Raw genomic sequence first — 18,892 nt, 5'->3', positions numbered from 1 at the left:
GTGCACCACATCGGTCTGTCTCAAATGGGGAGAACCTGCCTTCATGTGTTTTTCTTAATTTATAAAAAGTTTTGTGAAAAGATGCAACTTAAAAGCAGACATTCAGCAGCAGCAGATTTTTGTTCAGTTCTGAATGAAGTCTTCTATTTTCATGTTAACAAAACGATTTAATATTGTTTCGAAACAATATTACTCTCATATCTAATGTTTCTTAATGAATACAAGAAGGTAATTCTTTAGTATCGGTACTTCATATGAAAATTGAAATTAGTTCAAATTTGAAATCACGAATAGAAGTCTTAGTAAACCTTGAGTACATTCATAACTAGACACATTCCACCATGAGTGTTTTAATTTGTAATTTACCTGATAATTTTATGGAGGAGCGGGAGAGTACTTCGGATCCTACACAGAATATTATTTAATTACGTTCTGTTACACAATTCCTTACTTTTGTATATACCCAAGTACTTGTTTTTTTTTTTTTTTTCTGTACTTTAACGTTAACCTGACAATTTTCATAGTATTCTATTTGAACTCTTCACCATATTAGAATTATTCAATATATCCATTCTAGAAGACACTTACAGTCATCAAACTTGAATATATTCGGCATTCAGGTTATCCTTAAACAGCTGCTACTTCATCCCAAGACTCATAAAAGTTATTTACAAAATTCAATATTTCCTCGAAACTTATCAATTTTCAGCTTTAATAACTGTAATTTTGTGTATCTATTTATTAATTACTTTTCTGTTAATCTTGTTTTGTTATACATTGGTTCGGTTTTTCTCAATGATTATCTTGAAAACAAACATAAAAGTATTTATTTTCTGAAACTACCGACGTTGCTCACTAACTCCTATAGGATGGCTTGTGAAATAATAATTTTAACACAGTTCTTGAAGATACAGCTTACAATGACTTCCAGCCATATCAACCAGCCAATTACTTTGCGGAATTAGAAGTTTGAATCACTTCACACAAATGCTCCTTTGGTCAGTATGGAATAGAGCAACTGAACCGCGATTTTGAATAACTAGAATTATAAAATAGTGAACTAAGCAAGGACGTTCTAATACAAAACAATTAAAAATAATTATTATGTCACCTCTGGAAATTTTTACGTTAATAATATTGTTCCACAACTCGTACTAAGAATAGAAATTAGTTGCTTCACGCATAATTTCGCCCAAAACCTCAGTTGATGATGATGATTAATGAAGAGCATATTATCACAAGGATACTTCGTACGATAAAATCAGACCAGATGAAATACCTACGGGCGTTTTCTGTATCCACATCTAGGTTCGATAGATGGCTAATTTTGAGCACGTACTTTTTTCATAAAACTGAACCAACTAAAGAAGTAGGGTCAACAAAAACGGGAATAGGGGACACTATATTTTGGTACTTGGGTATGCTGAAACACTCACGAAAGAATGTGTCCAATGGAGAAAGAAATTAAGTTTTCCTTACCATCTAATCCATCCAAAGGATCTTGAACGACTGGGCCCTGATCTAGTTCACTGCTCTCCCCCGATGCTGGAAGCTCTGAGCTTTCATCGTGTCCAAGTGGTCCACTTGACTATAAGCAGAAAACAAATATATTTTACTGTAACATTTACAGACCAATTTGTATGGAGGTCAAAAATATACTATGATAATAACATTTGCCTCGAGTTCTTCGTAATATTTGTTGATTGGCAATTACTGAAATATTATTTGAACTCTTCACGGCACAGTGATAAAGAATTCCAGGACCCATTATAAACCCTGGAAGTTACTACTGTATTTCATTTTCGAAAACATATGACCATATTGCTTCCCCACACATTATCAAAACTTATATACTGTTAAATACGGCACCTTTAAATTTTTAAATATTTCGTTTCCATTCAACATTAATATCTGTATAAATAAATTTAAAAAAAATGGAAAGTTTGATTATTAGATTGGAGAAGAGTAACTCCGGATATACATTTCAATAATACCTCTCAGTTCTTATTAACAGACGTCACGAAACTGGACTTCCCGTGAATCAAGTGATAATTTGTTTTTCCAACATTGTTCCAACCACACTGGTATTGTGAAATGAAATAATCTAAGCTATCATACTTTTAATTCAATGTATCATATTTCAACACGTTACATGAATGAACTTGCGATCTATCTATGGACTGCAAGCCAAACCTAAGAACTAACCTCGCATTCTACTTCAAAACAGCCAGATCTACAACGAAGACCTTTCGAATAATTTGGCAGGCTGATAATAATGAAGCAATGACTCAAGCAATGGTACTCACGCTTTAACAGCAGCAGAATTAATAGAAGAGTGAGAAATCACGACTACCCTCCGAATAATACAAAAGAGTGAACTTATGCACGAGGATCGTCAGAATAAACCTTCATATGGCAGAGTACAGCTAATCCTCTTCGTTCAGCAAGTTTGTGCCCAGGATTTTGAAATCCAAACAGAATGTATGGTATCTTCATCGGCAGGTATTGGGTAACCTAACTTTTATGTCGAAAAAATGAAATCTTTGAGTTTTACGTCCCACGGGTATGCCGGTTAGGCTAAAGGAGACGGTGATGAGTAATGAATGAAATGGTGGAATGAAGAAAGTGGGAGGAAACGGGAGAACCCCGAGAAAACCCACGCACACGGTGTTTGTCCACCACAAAGTTCACTTGGCGGGGGCTGGGATCGAACCCGGGACCCCAAGCACCAGAGGTGAACGCTCTACCACTGAGCCACCGCGGCCCAACTTTTATGTCGAATCATTACAGAAAGCAAGTGTTACGCCTATGGATACGACCCGTAGACTAGTGTTCTTTGTGGTACGCTCAATAAAACCTAACACCCAGTTTTGCTGCTAATACTTTTTTAAGTTTAATGTCCTACAGTTACGCACCTAGGTTATGGGAGACTAAGATGATGATATGGATAATAATAGCAGAATGACGGGAGTGCGAGGAACGGGAGAATTCCTGGAAAACCCACGCAAATGGTCGTTCTACCAATGAGCCACCGCAGTCCCCTTATTGCTAGTATGTCCAACAAACAGTAACAGACTTGAACTATGTAGCGACGATATTCAGATACTACAATGCACCCTTAGAGTATTAGCAACCCATCAGGTATTCAATATCATAATCCTTACTCACATCTTCCTCCTTTCCTCCTTACTCACACCTTCTACCTTTCCTAAGCTGACTTTCTGAGACTTCAGCTTCATAATAATAACAGCAATTGTCACTGCATTGTTAGTGTCTGCATGCCACTATATCAAGTGTATACTGATAAATCGATTTAAGACTTCAAGTATTGAATAATTACTATTCATCATCTCTTTTACAGTATTCAGTGCGATATTTCACCATTCTGTGCCACAGAATGCTGACTTTTCACGCCCTCCTTCCCAGTTTGAAAACAACTGTTCTACAAAATATGCATAATCTTTAATAATAACTGTACACTTTCACCGTTCCATTTTTAAGACGAATGAAGTGTTTATTCCGCAATGGCAAAACAATTGAAAAAAAAACATACCAACAAATTATGCATCAATATAATTTTTAAAGATTGGGTAAATTGCACCCAATCTTTTGTATTTCATTTGAACGAACCTGACTGAAATGTTTTCGACAATTCAGAGTCACGGTCTCACGAATTATACAGTCTCAGCCAACAACACCTTATCTCTTGCTAGCATCTGAATCAAAGATTTTCACCTCTTAGATTTCGCACAAAGGACTCTAGGTAAGTGATTTGTTACAAAATGTTAGAAAGCAGTTTCCTTCAAGTTGTATTCTTATTAACTGAATAAATTTGCACTGATGTATGCAATTTATAAAGAAAAACAAACTATTAAGTGCCTTTCTCCGAAAACTAAATTTACATGATTTATGAATACATACAACACTATTATTCATTACTGTTATCCTTAAATATAAACATGAAATGAAAGAATATATTTTCAATAAGGATATACATGAATAAAATTAAGTATTTTACTTTACTATGTATTATAAAACAAACAAAAAATATATTTTTATATCCATAAACATAATAAGTAACATCAATCAGAAAATAATCTGGGTAAGAAGTACTACAATTGTTCATGCGATATAGCTGTTGGGGGTTCAAAATTTATTTAATTCAATATTGCTCTGGAAATTATATTTATCTTCATTTCATAAATCAGAGCTGTTCTGAAGGCTATCGGTGGTTCCACGCTATTTTAAACAGGTAAGTTGCATTTTCCTCAAGAGTTTATTGATATATTCAATAGTTTGTGGAAATAATTCTTTTATAGTGTTTCAAATTCTGTGGACGTACTCATTCTGATTTTTCTTTTGAGTCATTTGTTCAGCTTAGACTCATTTTTAACGTAACTACGTTTTCTATACAAGAAATCGAAAAATAAAGTGAAGAGATGGAAGAGGTAATAAACTCTTATTACATTTGTCATTTTCGTCATTCACCTATTATTCTCCACCAGCTATCAAAATGAAAAACTAATTTTATTTTAAGTTTGACGTCCGGGACCATGTGCACCAATGCCACACACACTACTCGACCAGCTAGGAGTGTTAAGAGAGGGTATTCAAATCAATTTGAGACGGTTTAAAAAACATTTTAATTAAAGGAGTGGAAACTGCGTTTATCCCCCCCCCCCTCTTCTCCAGTTATATATACACACTAGTTTTTAACTAATGCTGGTTTTAAGTACCTGAATATTTTGCAATATGGGTTGCTCTTAATTGTAGGAAATCCATTTCAAGACGCACTATAGAAGTTCAACAAGATCAAAGGTCAGTTCACGACTCCTATTTGGTTCAAGCCTGGTTCAACAGGAACCAAATGTTGAATTAGTAGACTGGGTTCCTAGAGCATTTGACCTGAATCAGATGAAAAATCTATTGGCAGAAGATACGAGAACAATACAAGACAACTGGCCTGATAATCCATCAAGGAGAGCTGACTATTTATGGGAGCAAGTTCTTGATGGGAAGAAGTTGTACAGCGACATTGATATGACGTCAGCTTAATTAACTCTTTAGTGAAGGAGATTAAAAGCAGTCATATAAGCTAATGGGGACTATTTAAGATATTAATTTTTAATAATTTTCTAGCCAAACCTAAGAAGCTCTTGTCAGAGCTGCCTAATTACGTCCGGTTTTCTTCTAACTTTACTCGGATTGAAACTTGTGATTTTGCGCGTACTTCTGAACAATATTATATTTATTTACCGGCAGATGTTCACTGTTTCTCGTGGATAAGTGGTTAGCGTTCTTGCTTGGAAAACTGTATATCTGGGTTCGTTTCTTCGCGGGAGAGCTTTTTAGGTGTTCAACAATGAGTAACATTTGACATTTGTTTTAATATCGTTCATTTATTGTAATTTTGAATGTGAAATATTTGTAGTAAGGAAACTCAAACATAAGAAAATTAACCACTACCAATGTGGCCATTGAAAATGCCACTAACATTTATAACAAGAAAAAGTAATCAAATTAATTATACAAAATGTAGATGATATGCAAGGAAAGTAGGATACAAGGAAATATAAGGAAAACAAATTTCTGCGAAAAAAATTTCCCTTGTCTATCACAAGAACTAAACTATTTTTCTCACTGCCATATATCTTTCTCACTGCTACATTGACAATCACCTGAAAGAATGTTTTGTCAAAGAATATTTTCCTAATGCAACCAAAACATTTCAATGAACGTTTAATTACGACGTTGTGTATCAAGATTTATATTTGAATTTCCTTCACTCTACTTCGCATAATATTCATTATCTAAGATTTTGCACCGACCAAGTATGGACTTCCAAAAACATATAGCATTTAACTGACAAGTAACATGCTCCTACGCTTGTAAGAAAATTGAAACATCACAGATAAGCAACATAATAATTGAAAGGATATATAAACAATTAGAAATTTTCGTCTATAAAATATGTATACTCTTATACAGAAAGCAACACAGACTAGCTGAAATGCCTGTTCATCGCAGAAGAATAGGTCCATGAAAGATATTTGAAAATATATTTGACTCCATTTCTTTCCCTTCAGATATTTACTTGAAAAGAAAATGGAACTATAAATTACCAGTTCATACAACGCGCTCAGTATGTTGTAAACTTTATTTTAAACAGTTCAATACTGAGACAACCTTGATGTTTTTATATATTGAGAAACACGTTATAGAAATTCCTCTCTCTTTACCTCGTCAGACGAGCAAGTTTCGTAAATGCTACGCATTTCTATTTACGTTCAACAAGGAGTTCATATACCAAGTTTCAACTCCGTAATATGATCGGCTCGTGAGGAACTACTTTTGGTATAGACCCCTCCTCCACACCCTTAATGGAAGTGACTTAAAAACTAGACTTGAAACTAGTGATATGTTCAGAGTGATAAGTAATTTCAAACGGTTAGCATTTTTTTTTCATAATAAGGTAACGAACATTATTTCATTTGCATATAGCTAGATAATAGCCACCTAATATTCCAGTATTTCGCTCAATAGGACTCATTGTGTAAGGAAGTGGCCACTACATGATCAATATTAATATAATGAAAGTTTCGAGTAACTCCAGGGTTTCCTGTTAAAGGGTCCTGAGAGGTAAGCAGAATATTCCACTCGACTAACTCCCTGGCATTTTTCTAACTTTGTTTTTGTTTTATCCTTTTATCTCCAGCAATCTCTGATTTATAAGCACTAGAGGAATTTACACTCATCCTGCATATGTAACGATAATCGTAAAGAAGGCACAATATGGTACAAGGAATATCTGATTTGATCTCTGGTCACACGAGTTTGTGGTGGGCAACATCCTATCCGTGGATTTTCTCAGCGTTTTCAGGTTTCCTCCCACATTCTTAATGCATTAATTATTAAATAACCATTCATTTTCATTAATTATCCGTCTTCTTTAACCTACAGAGCATAGTCGTGGGACATCAAACTAGAAATTTCGTTTAAATTTATTAATTTCAGCTTTTATTGAAATAATTCTAATTTATCTTCTAGAAATTATATACTTATACTTTCATATTTTGGATTTCGATTTTTATATTTATTTTTCCTTCATACTTTGACTCTCTAAGTTATTACTTCGGCATTATTTGCTTGATAATATTTCGCATGCATATGAAGTTTTCAACTGTTTTCCAACAATGTTTCAATCGAATAATAAAACCAAACGTAATAAAAAAAAAAAAAAGTACAAGGAATAACATTCCAGTCCTCATCTGCTAAGTGGCAACTCGGTACGCTAACCACGTAATTATGCCGCAAAGTAATCATATTAGTGAGTTTCCCGTTACTTTCTCTTCCTTGCCTGATTCTTTGATGATTATTTCCTTTAAGTCACCATGATTATTCTTTGGTGTCTAAAATTCAAATATTTCGATCAGATAAATCTGTTATATTACTTTAGAAACTATTGCATTTGGAATATTCTTTACAAGAGAAATGCGTTCTAGCATTTGAATCAGTATGTATTTTTTTAGAGGCCAACCAGATTACACCCATCTATGGTTGCGGTTGAAACTACAGATATAATTTAGTGACCGTTTATTTTCTTACACAATGATTCCCTTTGCGCGAAATACTGAAGAACTAGATGAACACTTTCCATGTTAGTTTTGGCTCAAGAATATACATTAAACACAAAAGGAGAAGGGTTTATAATAGGGCTGGCTGGTTTAAACCAAGGTGTTTTAAACCAGCTTGTTTTTCAAAAAACGAAAAATATTCGTAAAAGTGCAAGTGTTCGTAAAATCTTGAACACACATTTGTGGGTTATCACGTTTCACTCCCGTATATTACTCGTATTATATTCAGATCTAAATTCCCCATTAGTTACTCAACGAGATTATACTACAAAATCAACTTTTGTTTTTTGTACAAGTTTATGAATGTATCTTATGTGATTTTTTTTATATAGTTTGTTATTATTATTATCCAATTGCAGTCAACGATAAATTCTAAATATTGTTTCGTTTTAATAATGTTTACTATTGATAAAATATGTCGAAATGCCGTACTTTTTAGGGGGGTCATATAAACCCCATGAGAGGCATTTATTGAAATCAGGGGTATCTTTGGTATATATTTATGTATAAATGGGTCAAAGCCAAAGTGGACTCAAATAATTCGTATATTTATTCATTTTTCTTACTGATATGCAAATTAAGTCGTTGTATTTCTTTAACTTGGACTAATAAAAGTCGTAGTGAACTAACTTAGACTAAATTAGTTCTTCTGTACTCTGCAGTATTTTGAAATTGTCCATATTTAATTCTGTATAATGGTTTCACTTGCGCAACTGTTTATCTTTTTGTCCTTCTGAAATGACTCTTGGCAATTATACTAACAAGTATGTAAATATCAGTACAACGCATTTTTATCAGGAGTCCTTCGTAAGTCGGCAGACGTATCGCAATTGTGGCCAATTAGTCCCAGTTTGGAGTTCAAATGAAGGACAATTGCTCTCGGACGTATGCTCTCGGATTCGGCTTTAAGCATATGTGACCTCTTCCAACATAACCCGAATGTTGCATAATAATACCAAGCAGGGTGGATTGATTTTAATCAGTGTGATTTAAATCGCTTTATTTTTTAAATAAAAATCGTTGATTTAAATCAAATTCAGAAATAAATTAATTTAAACTCAAAATAAATGAAATCCCGTTTCTGTTCTGTTATTTTATTTATTATTATTATGGAAGATAATAATAATACAATAAGACTCAAATGTATGTATAGTACAGTATGAAAACGAGTGTTTCACGCAGAGGATGATTAGGGAAAATCCCATTTTGAACGGGTAACGGGGAATACTGCTTTTTACTCTCCGTAATATTGGCTTTTAAATCGTTAACTATTCCAACAGGAAAATCACCATGGACATCTAAGACAATTTTTTTTTTTTTTTTTTTTTTTTATTTTATAACTTTAGGCGAAATTTATGCATTTTGTATATATTTCGTGCCGCAAGCTAGTTTCGATTTTTTAAAAATATACCCTGCCAAATACCAGTAACTTTGTGAAAATGAAAGTGCCATGTTGATAAACTTTGTTGTATTTTTCCTTAATGCTCAAACATTGTTTGAGATTACAATAGGTTAAAGATTGGGGATTAAATCAAAATTCAATCGCAATACTTTCGCTTAAATGGCATAATTAACATTTAATACTAGTTCCTAATGTTTTTTCTTTAGTTCGCGACTTGTATTATACGAGGAGAAAGATTTGATTTAAATCAAAAAAAGATAGATTTAAATAAAAAAATCAACAAAAATTGTTTAAAAAAAGATTTTTTCCACCCTGATACCAAGGCGAAAAACTTATTTCTGGCCATATGTGATATAAATACATAGAGCAATTATTTAAAAAAAAAACTGGATTAAACAAAAAAACTTTTAAAAATAAAAACCATGGTTTTTGCCAACCCTGGTTTAAAATTTGGTTTAATATATACGATGTAATATACTATATTACATAACTGATATATTTATCTTCCCTCCATACTCTTCGCAACAGAACTCTGATTATTTGTTGAAAAAAAAAAATCGTAAACAGGATTCGAACTTATGCTAAAATGACGTTCTGTACGCAACTCCTTTATGCTAACCATTACACCAAGAAGACTTCACTTTAGAAGTTGTCCATTTGTGTATATTATTACCTTCGTGATCTACATCCGTAGAGGCATAAACTCTATCACCCAGTAAGCCAAATTTTGATTTCATTTGTCTATTTTGTCCTAATTTATGACCTCTTCGTGTCTGGCAATTACATATTTACTCGACGGCAATGTCCAGATATTCAATATCTCTGCTCCGAATAGTCATGTTACTCTGTAGCAGAATGGAGGGAAAATAGATTTACCTATAAGCACAGATTTCAAGGACGTAAGGACCTAGAATTTTTTTTTTTTTTTTTTTTTTCAAACTGACATTTTTCGATGTTTAGGTTTCTATGACCAGAAGTGCACAAGCGCGTTACGAGCATCAACGTAACTCGAATTCTTAAAAAACGAAAGAAATACTTATTCGTAGACTAGATTAGTTTCAGGCTTGATATTTTTCTCTTTGTGCCAAATTATATATTTTATTTACTTATTTCGACTTATTTTACATGTGGAGGTTAAAACTAAGAAGCTTTATCAACTAAGTGATACAAAACAGAGACACAATAGTTTTAGAAAAAAAAACAAAGTAAAAATATAAAATAATTATGTGTTTTAAAGTAACAGATGCATAGCACACACACACACACATATATATATATATATATATATATATATATATATATATATATATATATATATATATATATATATATTAGTTTCAATGTGTCCCACAATCTGTACAAAGTGACATACACTATTCTAGTTTGTGGTGTTTGATTCATCAACTCTCCAAGTTCGGCTCCCCTGCAATTGACAGGTCTGCTTGACCTTGAGACGGCACCAGTGCCAGTTTTTTTTTTTTTTTTTTTCCTGTTTCCTCAGTTCAGTCCAGGCAGGGGTGCAATGCAGAGCAATTCAGGAACAATGTCTACTCCGCAACAGAAAGCGAAGTGTGTTATTGGTCTTGTGAAAACTGAGTCAGTTATAACAGTGCAACATAATTTTAGACATCGGTATGGTGGTGAACCACCTACTGCAAGAACTATCCGTCATTGGCTAAAGTTTCAAGGAAACCGGTAGTGTTTTAAAAGCAAAATCACCAGGTAGACCGAGAACTTCTGAAGATGATGATTAACAGATCCGTGTTTCTTGTGTTCGGAGCCCGAAGAAGTCATTGGCCAGACGTAGTCTACAAATAGGTGTGCCTAAAGATACTGTGTACGATGTTTTGCCTAAAGATACTGTTACATGAAATAAAACCTACTGATAAAATCGAAATGTATGAGTTTGCTGCTTTCTACACAGAATTGATGATGTCATTTAAAAAAAGAAAAAAATCTCTTTTCTGATGAGGTTACATTTCATATCAGTAGAACAGTTAATCCTCATTTACGGGAAAGAATCGTCGTGGCGATTGGGACAGTTACACCTGAAATGTTGGTGAATATGTGGCGAGAAGTGGAATACTTGAAATGTTGGTGAATACGTGGCGAGAAGTGGAATATCGTCTCGACGTGTGCAGGGCCACAAATGGATCCCATGTTGAACATTAAACAAAACTTGAAGGAATTCTCTTTCATGACACTGGGTGATTTCAATAAAAATAAGTAACTACTCCTGAGAAGTCCTGCTCGAGAATCAGTAACTACACCTCGAGTTATCTCCTCCCTCCATTTCATATGAATAAAACAAGCTACTACTCAGGTCTAGACTGCTCCAGATTTATGAACGTTCACTCGCGTTTCCTCTGCCCGTAGCAGTGAGTCGTATCAATAAAGGGAGTCATTACTCATTTCTCCCATCCGTCGCGCGGTCATTTCGTTGTGGATAACCTATGGCGCAGTATCCTAAACGCAGTGGAAAGGGCAAGTAGCAACGACAGTTTCAATCAAAGTTCATTTGTGGATATTATAAGAGAGTTTCCAGTGGTACTTTCAGTCAGTTACCCGAAAGTAAACGAAGGAAAGCCGAAGCTTTTAAGCCAATTACAAAATATCAAATACAACTGAAACAAATCCAAAAGAGAATCTTTTGATATTCGAGCGAGAATAAATAAATAAAACTAATTTTTTAAAAAAATGGGAACCAAGAAAGTAATACTGAAACCATAGGAACCTATTGGAGCTGATAAATGTTGATTTGAAACCAGCAATATCAAGATTAACACAAGTACATATTACGTGTTGTCCAAGGTCTTTGTAGACTGTTTGGCTTTAAGAACGAAATGAGACACTTAGCCCTTTTGTTTCCTTTTAAAAAGAAGTCAGCCAGTCACGTCATAAAGCACGTCCATCTGATTACGTTTTCCATACCATACGTGTTCCCTTTCGCCTTGACAAACAAAATACATTTACATGTATACTCCCTTCCTATCAATGTTGAGTTGATTTTGAGTTTAACGTCCCTTTCAGTAGCGAGGCTGTGAGACTGAACCTACTGATTAATGTGAAATCCGAACCACAGGAGCTCCTGCCGGGAATCGAACGCGGGTCTCCCACGCCAAAGTATGAATATTTCATGAACTAAAGGAAGCACATTCGGAGAGCAGATAGGATAACTATTCATATCATAATTCTGTTGGTAAATGGTGTAGATAAAGAAGGGTATGCGTGTTTTCTTATACATCTGGTAAGAAAGGCCTAGTTACACTACGGTGTAAATTCTGGTAAAGTAGCAGACATAGGTTTCGTATCTCCACGTATGGATAATAATAATTTTACTTTTAACAGCCTTTGCAGTAAGGGATGGAACCACAAATGTGACAGAATGCAATAACGCAAAAGATCATCCACCTTGACTCAGCGGAGTGACTCCTTCGCTTCTTCATCTAATTCTATGTAATTTCTTAGGATTTCTCCACGCGTTAAACGAGTCTGTCCAATCAAGCCCTTCGTAGTGTTCATGTGATTGCATCATTGTAGATTATACATTAGTAATAGACACAGCAGAATAAAAGTTTAATTGAAATTTATTTCGAATGATTAATCTACAGGCAAACAAGTGTTCATATCACATGTAGTCCAACATTACGTATAGAACATTATAGTCTAATATTTATTTAACAAAATATATTTATTTCACAGGAACAACAATTAACTTTATTGTAATTACAACGAATGTTGAAATAATAATAATATACTTCAATAAAAGTACTTATTTCATATTAACAAAAATATTACGAATATATGAAGAACCAGCACGATCAACCTTAAGCTACAGCTCTGTAAGTCGAAAGAAGACACTACCTTCTTGTAGAGACGATCAACTCAAGAAGTTTATGAAGTTCCTTAATTATGTGATGTTATTTGTAAAAGTTAGTAATATATTCAATAATTACTGCTGTAAATTTCAGATTCCTGTGTGATCATGGATATCATCAGAAACACTATGGTAGTCCTAATGGTGGTTTTGAGTCCCTAGGTACTATTTTTGAGCGCGAAGAAGTGTTTAAGTACCATTTCATCGTAGCTTATATGCATTGTAAAATTTCAACAAATTACTTGCGAACTTCACTTGGTGAGCACTATCAAAGAAATAGAGTGGATAAATGTTCCAAGAAATGTACTCCCCAATTCTCTACATCAGTGACAGTGTGACTCCAATTCGATTTTAAACCATGTTAAAGGTATGTGAATCAAGCTTTTTTTTTCGATACTTTCAATATGTAGTGACGGGTTTAACCGACCATCACAATTCAGCATAATTTACACTAATTAGGTTTGACCACAGTCCCATATTTTTGCATGCAATTGTTGAACTTTCGGTGGCCGTGGCTGTCACTTTCTTTCGAACCTTCTAGCTAAAAAGTCGAATAAGCGCTTGTTAAGTTCTAGGTAAGTAACGGTAACTCAAAGTCAATAACTATTTTTTTTTTCTAATTTACCTAAAACCCTTGGGTCAGTCCATATATAATTACCGAAATTAGAATTCCCCATTCGACCATCTGGGATTTTGACGAAATTTGACACAGGTACCTACATCCCTCGTAAGAAACCCTTTTTTTTTTTCTGTTCCTGAGAAACTGATTTAGAAGTGAGGCAGTCCGCATCGTGACTTGCTGAACACACTGATTAAGTTTTCAATAAGCAAGAACTCTGTTACTAGGGTCAAACTTTTTCTGGAATAAATATATGCATCGTTGTAATGAAGTAACAGGTTGAAAGTTGCATGGCCATTTTATGTTAGGATATACAAAATGTCGAAGTCAGTACATTTTTTTTTTTTAACATCACCGTTTATAAAGCTCATTTTTTAACGTATCAAAGACTTCCTAGATAACACAACAAATGCCATTGTTTGTGTGCACTACTTTACAGGGTAGTGAACTATATGTACCAGTAATGCAGAGCTGTTTACACTTCATTTACAAGATTTATGGGAAGTTAAAGTTGGTATCATTGTTAAAAAACTTTTTGCTTATTTTCAGAGCCCTATTTAACTATGTTGACAGTTGAATTTGAGAGTGGTACTTCGGATGAACATTTTTACTTATGTAACAAACAACTTGTGTGATTTTCGAAACCCTGATGTATTTCCTTCCATTTTAAATCATCGCCTTTGTCAACAGGTGTCGGCTATCTTGCAACTTTAGAACTGATATGGAGAATGGAAGTACTTCGAGATTCTCAACAGATGGTATTGCTGAAGCCTGATTTATAACATACTTTTTATACCTGAGCACTAGATGGAATTAGTATATGATTATTACAGAAGTAACCATTTGCATTTGTGAACCACATCAGAGAAATGGAACCTTGTAATTTAGGTGTTAGAAATGATGACAAATGCCACTGATTATCATTCTGCAGGAAATCAGAATTGAAGAAACTGAAATATATTGAAGAGAGAGTGTATGTTACATTACTGTGGCAACTGTGGAAGGAAGAAGGCTGTGCAAGATTATCTAGTAAACCGTTTTGATGATCGCTTACTTGAAGGTGATGACTGTGTTAAATTTAAAAACTAGGTTTACACAGACCGGTTGACATTACAAACCCTATAGCTCTCCGTGAATGAGTTTTGTGACATTGGCTTAGGAAACTGATAGACAGCACTATTATATAGCTAAGGCTAACTTCACTTCAGGGAACAGAGTTAATTGTTTTACTGGATTTTGCCGAAGATTGCACGTTCGTTATACAGGACGAGGTTCAGGGGTACCATTGGGAGAAATCCCAGGTAACTGCATCCTTTCGTGGTGTACTATAATGATAATGGAACCCTGCAATGTATCAATTTCTGCTGCATATCAGACAGTTTACAGTATAATGCTACTACTGTCTGTATATTCCTAAGGCATTTCGTAACACACCTGACACAAAATCCTTGAAGATAGCCAGATTGATAAGATTTACTTCAGTGATGGTGCTGGATCACAATATAAAAATTACAAGAACATTTACAATCTATGTCAGCATGAAAATGTTTTCGGAATCAAAGCAGAATGGCACTATTTTACAACATCCCAAGGCAAAAGCCCATGTAATAGTGTAGGAGCAAATACAAAAAATTGATAGCCAGAGTTAGTTTTCAGTCACCTACAAGATCACTTGTTACTGCACAAGGAATGCGCGAATGGGTTGACAGCAATATTAAAGGTATACACTATTTGTGTGTCTGCTGAAGATTTCTCGAGGGAAAGTGAATGCATAGAAAAGACACAAACTTGAAGACTACTCCTGGAACTCGCTCTCACGATGCATTTATACCAACACAGGCAAACACAGTCCTTATGAAGATAATTTCTGCAGACGAGTTTGGTACTACAGTGTATCTGGTAAAAGCAAAAGAATGGCAACGTAAGCTTCATAGTAGTGTGTGCGTTGCAGCCATGTATGACAGTAAGTGGGACGTTGGTAAGGTCAACGAAGTGTCATGTGAAAATAAAGACGTATGTGTGAATTTCATGGTATCAGCTGAGTCCTTTGTGCTGTCATGACCACTGTAGAAAGATGAAGTCTGGATATAATTCCATGATGTTATCTGTACCCTGGAGTTATCTTTATTACAAGGTAGCACTGGACGAACATACAGACTGGATGATCATAGTTACCAAAAGTACAAGCATGTCTTAAAAAGTAAAGAAAGGTATGTTGTTTTGCAAAGTGTTAGTTCATGTAAGTTTCCACAATTTTAAATCATTTATGTTTCACAACATGCACGTATCATTTGCTTACGTGACCTGTTCCACAGGTTTATTATGCTCCTTTTCACTTTGTCTGCATGTCTTTTCTTCATTTGTTTGAACGCTCAGTTTCTTATTACTAATACTGAACTGTAATTTTGACCCACAGAACTGTACTATTTTGTTACAATTAATTTCTTTCTATGGCAGGTTGTTTCTTCTTAGTCTTGCAATGTTTTCAAGTGCATAATCAGTGTAAATGATTTCACCTGGCGCACACGTACTTCTTTACTTCCATTCTCCATATCCGTTCTAATACTGAAAGACTACCGGCACATGTTGACAAAGGCGATGATTTAAAATGGAAGAAAATACATCAGGGTTTCGAAAATCACACAAGTTGTTTGTTAAATAAGTAAAAATGTTCATCCAAAGTACCACACTCAGATTCAACTGTCAACATAGTTAAATAGGGCTCTGAAAATAAGCAAAAAAAATTTTTTTTTTTTTTTTTTTTTAACAATGATACCAACTTTAACCTCCCATAAATCTTGTAAATGAAATGTAAACAGCTCTGCATCACTGGTGCATATTGCACCAGTAAAGTAGTGCACACAAACACTGGCATTTGTTGTTTTATTAAGGAAATCTGAGACACGTAAAATAATGATCTTTATAAACGTTGATGTAAAAAGTGCAGACTTTGACATTTTATATATCCGAATATAAAATGGTCATGCCGCTTTCAACATATTACTGCATTACAACGATGTATATGTTTATCGCAGAAAAAGTCTGACCCATGTAAGAGAATTAGTAACCGAGTTCTTGCTCATTGCAAACTTACAAAAAGCAGCATGTTCAGAAGTCACGATACGGACTGCCTAACTTCTAGATCAATTTCTCAGAACTGGTAGCAACAGGAAAATAAAATATTACAGACTTCCTTACGAGGGATGTAGGTACTTGTATGCCAAATTTCATCAAAATCCCATATGGTCACCTGGGAAGTGTTCGATCATTTATAATGGAATAACCCCCTTGTCCCACTCGGAACCAAGCGGTAGCGGCAATTACAACTGAATAAAACATTGATAAGCTAAATAGCCTACCTTTCGTAAGTGTGTGTGTTCCTTGCATAATATTACAAAGTATATAGTTTCTTGAAATCAAAGAATAACCAGTACTGATGATAGAGTGTGATAAGATTTGTCGGGAGACTAACTTCGAAGTGCAGCTGATTTACAGGAAAAACTGAATCTTACAGATCTACAGATTTCTTGTTACACTGTTCAAATATAAATACAGTGAATCTATCTTCAGTTAAACATCTATTCTTTCATCACAGTTCCAGGTAACATGCAAAGATGCTTCTCAAGACACTGCTACGGTTTCCTTTAACTTCAGGAAAAGATATATACAATCGACGGTCACCAACTTCAGAAAATTTAATTTGTAAGGTAACTTCTTCGCATTGTAAACTTTGGAATAAATATTAAATATTATACTTCATAAAGCAATATAAAATACATTATAACAATATTATTTCATACAAACACATAACAAGAATACCAACTATATAATATTCAATATCACAACATTTATAACTGTAATGTCAACGTTTCAGATTAACAGCAATTAGAAATAAATAAGAAATAGTTTTATATAAAGCCACATGGAACAATTTTCCACATTTAACCAACTATTTTATACTAGGAATCACATGAGACTTATCACATTCTGAATCTCAAGAGAACCTGAAACATACTTTCAGTGGAACTTTACCCTCCTTACCACTAAAGAAAGCACAGTATTTATCTGCCAGCAGATATTACAAAACCTAAAAAGCTACGAATAGAAATTTAATTCGATACAACAATGACCTCAAAAGAAATATTTAAGCTGAGTTGTTCACCAACGATGGTACAGACGCTAGCGCGTGTGCCTTAGGGGACATGGTCCCGAGTTCGGATTCTACCTTAAATTTTATGTCCATTTTTCACACAGCCTAGGTGCAGAAAGGGGTACTAAATGTCAACGAACATACAAATAATTGATGCTCCCAGCATTTCGGTAGCTGGATTACAAGACTTCGAGAAAGTCGTGGTGTGTTGTGTATTTCCGCACTTTAATTAGCATGAAAGTGGGAGAAGGTGTCCCAGGTAAAGTAATAACTGACCATTCGATCAGTACGTATACATCACTCCAATGGAAATCTATGGTACTCTGGTGGAGACTTATAATACGCGAACTATTGAACAGACGCAGTTTCACACCGATGCCTACTGGTGGATGAACAATGGAACTACGCTACAGATCTTAAAGGACCTTGAAAGCTCTATTAAAAAAAAAAAAAAAAAAAATTAACTATTGGTCTGCAGACTGATGCCGGATCGCGAAATTTTCATTAGTATCAGTACGAATGCAGTGCTTTCTATTTTACCAGGTCGCCAAATGTCTTCGCCTTCTGCGGGTCCGCGAGTATCGAAAGATTGAAAACCACTGCCTACACATTCCAGTAGCACACACAACTTTCTCAGAGATCACGGCGATCTTTCAATATTCCATTTGACCAGCAATTTACGTTCGGATTCGTTCTATTTTCTAGGTTGATTCTTGTACCACGAAAAGCCTGTGACCAGATGGAACTGTGTTTCGGTCAGTGAGTTTCGCGCCACAATATCCATAAGTGCTCTTACCAATTTCTATTGTGTTTTCCCAAGCAACATCTCAATTTTGATGTACAGTCCGTGATGTACTGCAACATGAGCATGTAAGTTTATTTTGAAACTACGAAGCCTTTTGCTCCAAAATAAGTGTGATGGGGAGGACGCCGAGGTTTCTCTGGCGTGATTCGTGCCATTTAGACGTTATGTTGATTCTCTGCGTTGTTAGGCGTAGTTTCACAATAAACTTACACGCTCATGTTGGAGGTTTTTTTGCTGCGGACTGTACACGTGCAGATTGTAACTATCAGTACCGAAGACATCGCAAGTAGCCATTTCAAAGTAATGCATAGTTTCCACGTCGAAGAGCAAAAGAGATAAACACCGAGGTTACCAGAGTCAGCTTGTGCATTTCTTTCGAAATATTTCTCTACGATCCGATAACAG

General features: G+C 34.7%; 1 protein-coding gene across 15 annotated transcripts in view; it reads right to left on the bottom strand.

The window, feature by feature from the left end:
* The window catches only part of LOC145662895 (uncharacterized), a 246,747-nt gene that overhangs the window by 167,699 nt on the left and 60,156 nt on the right, over nucleotides 1-18,892 (bottom strand). For all 15 annotated transcript variants that reach the window (XM_081728874.1, XM_081728875.1, XM_081728877.1 and 12 more), the window contains exon 4: nucleotides 1,480-1,588. In XM_081728874.1, the coding sequence (XP_081585000.1) occupies nucleotides 1,480-1,588 (109 nt within the window). The remainder of the gene's footprint in view (nucleotides 1-1,479; nucleotides 1,589-18,892) is intronic.

Source organism: Thermobia domestica, chromosome 10 (assembly GCF_964235325.1).
Source record: "Thermobia domestica chromosome 10, izTheDome1.hap1.1, whole genome shotgun sequence".
NCBI lineage: Eukaryota > Metazoa > Arthropoda > Insecta > Zygentoma > Lepismatidae > Thermobia > Thermobia domestica.
The sequence above is the reverse complement of the archived record's forward strand: the minus strand, read 5'-3'. Positions and strand labels throughout refer to the sequence as shown.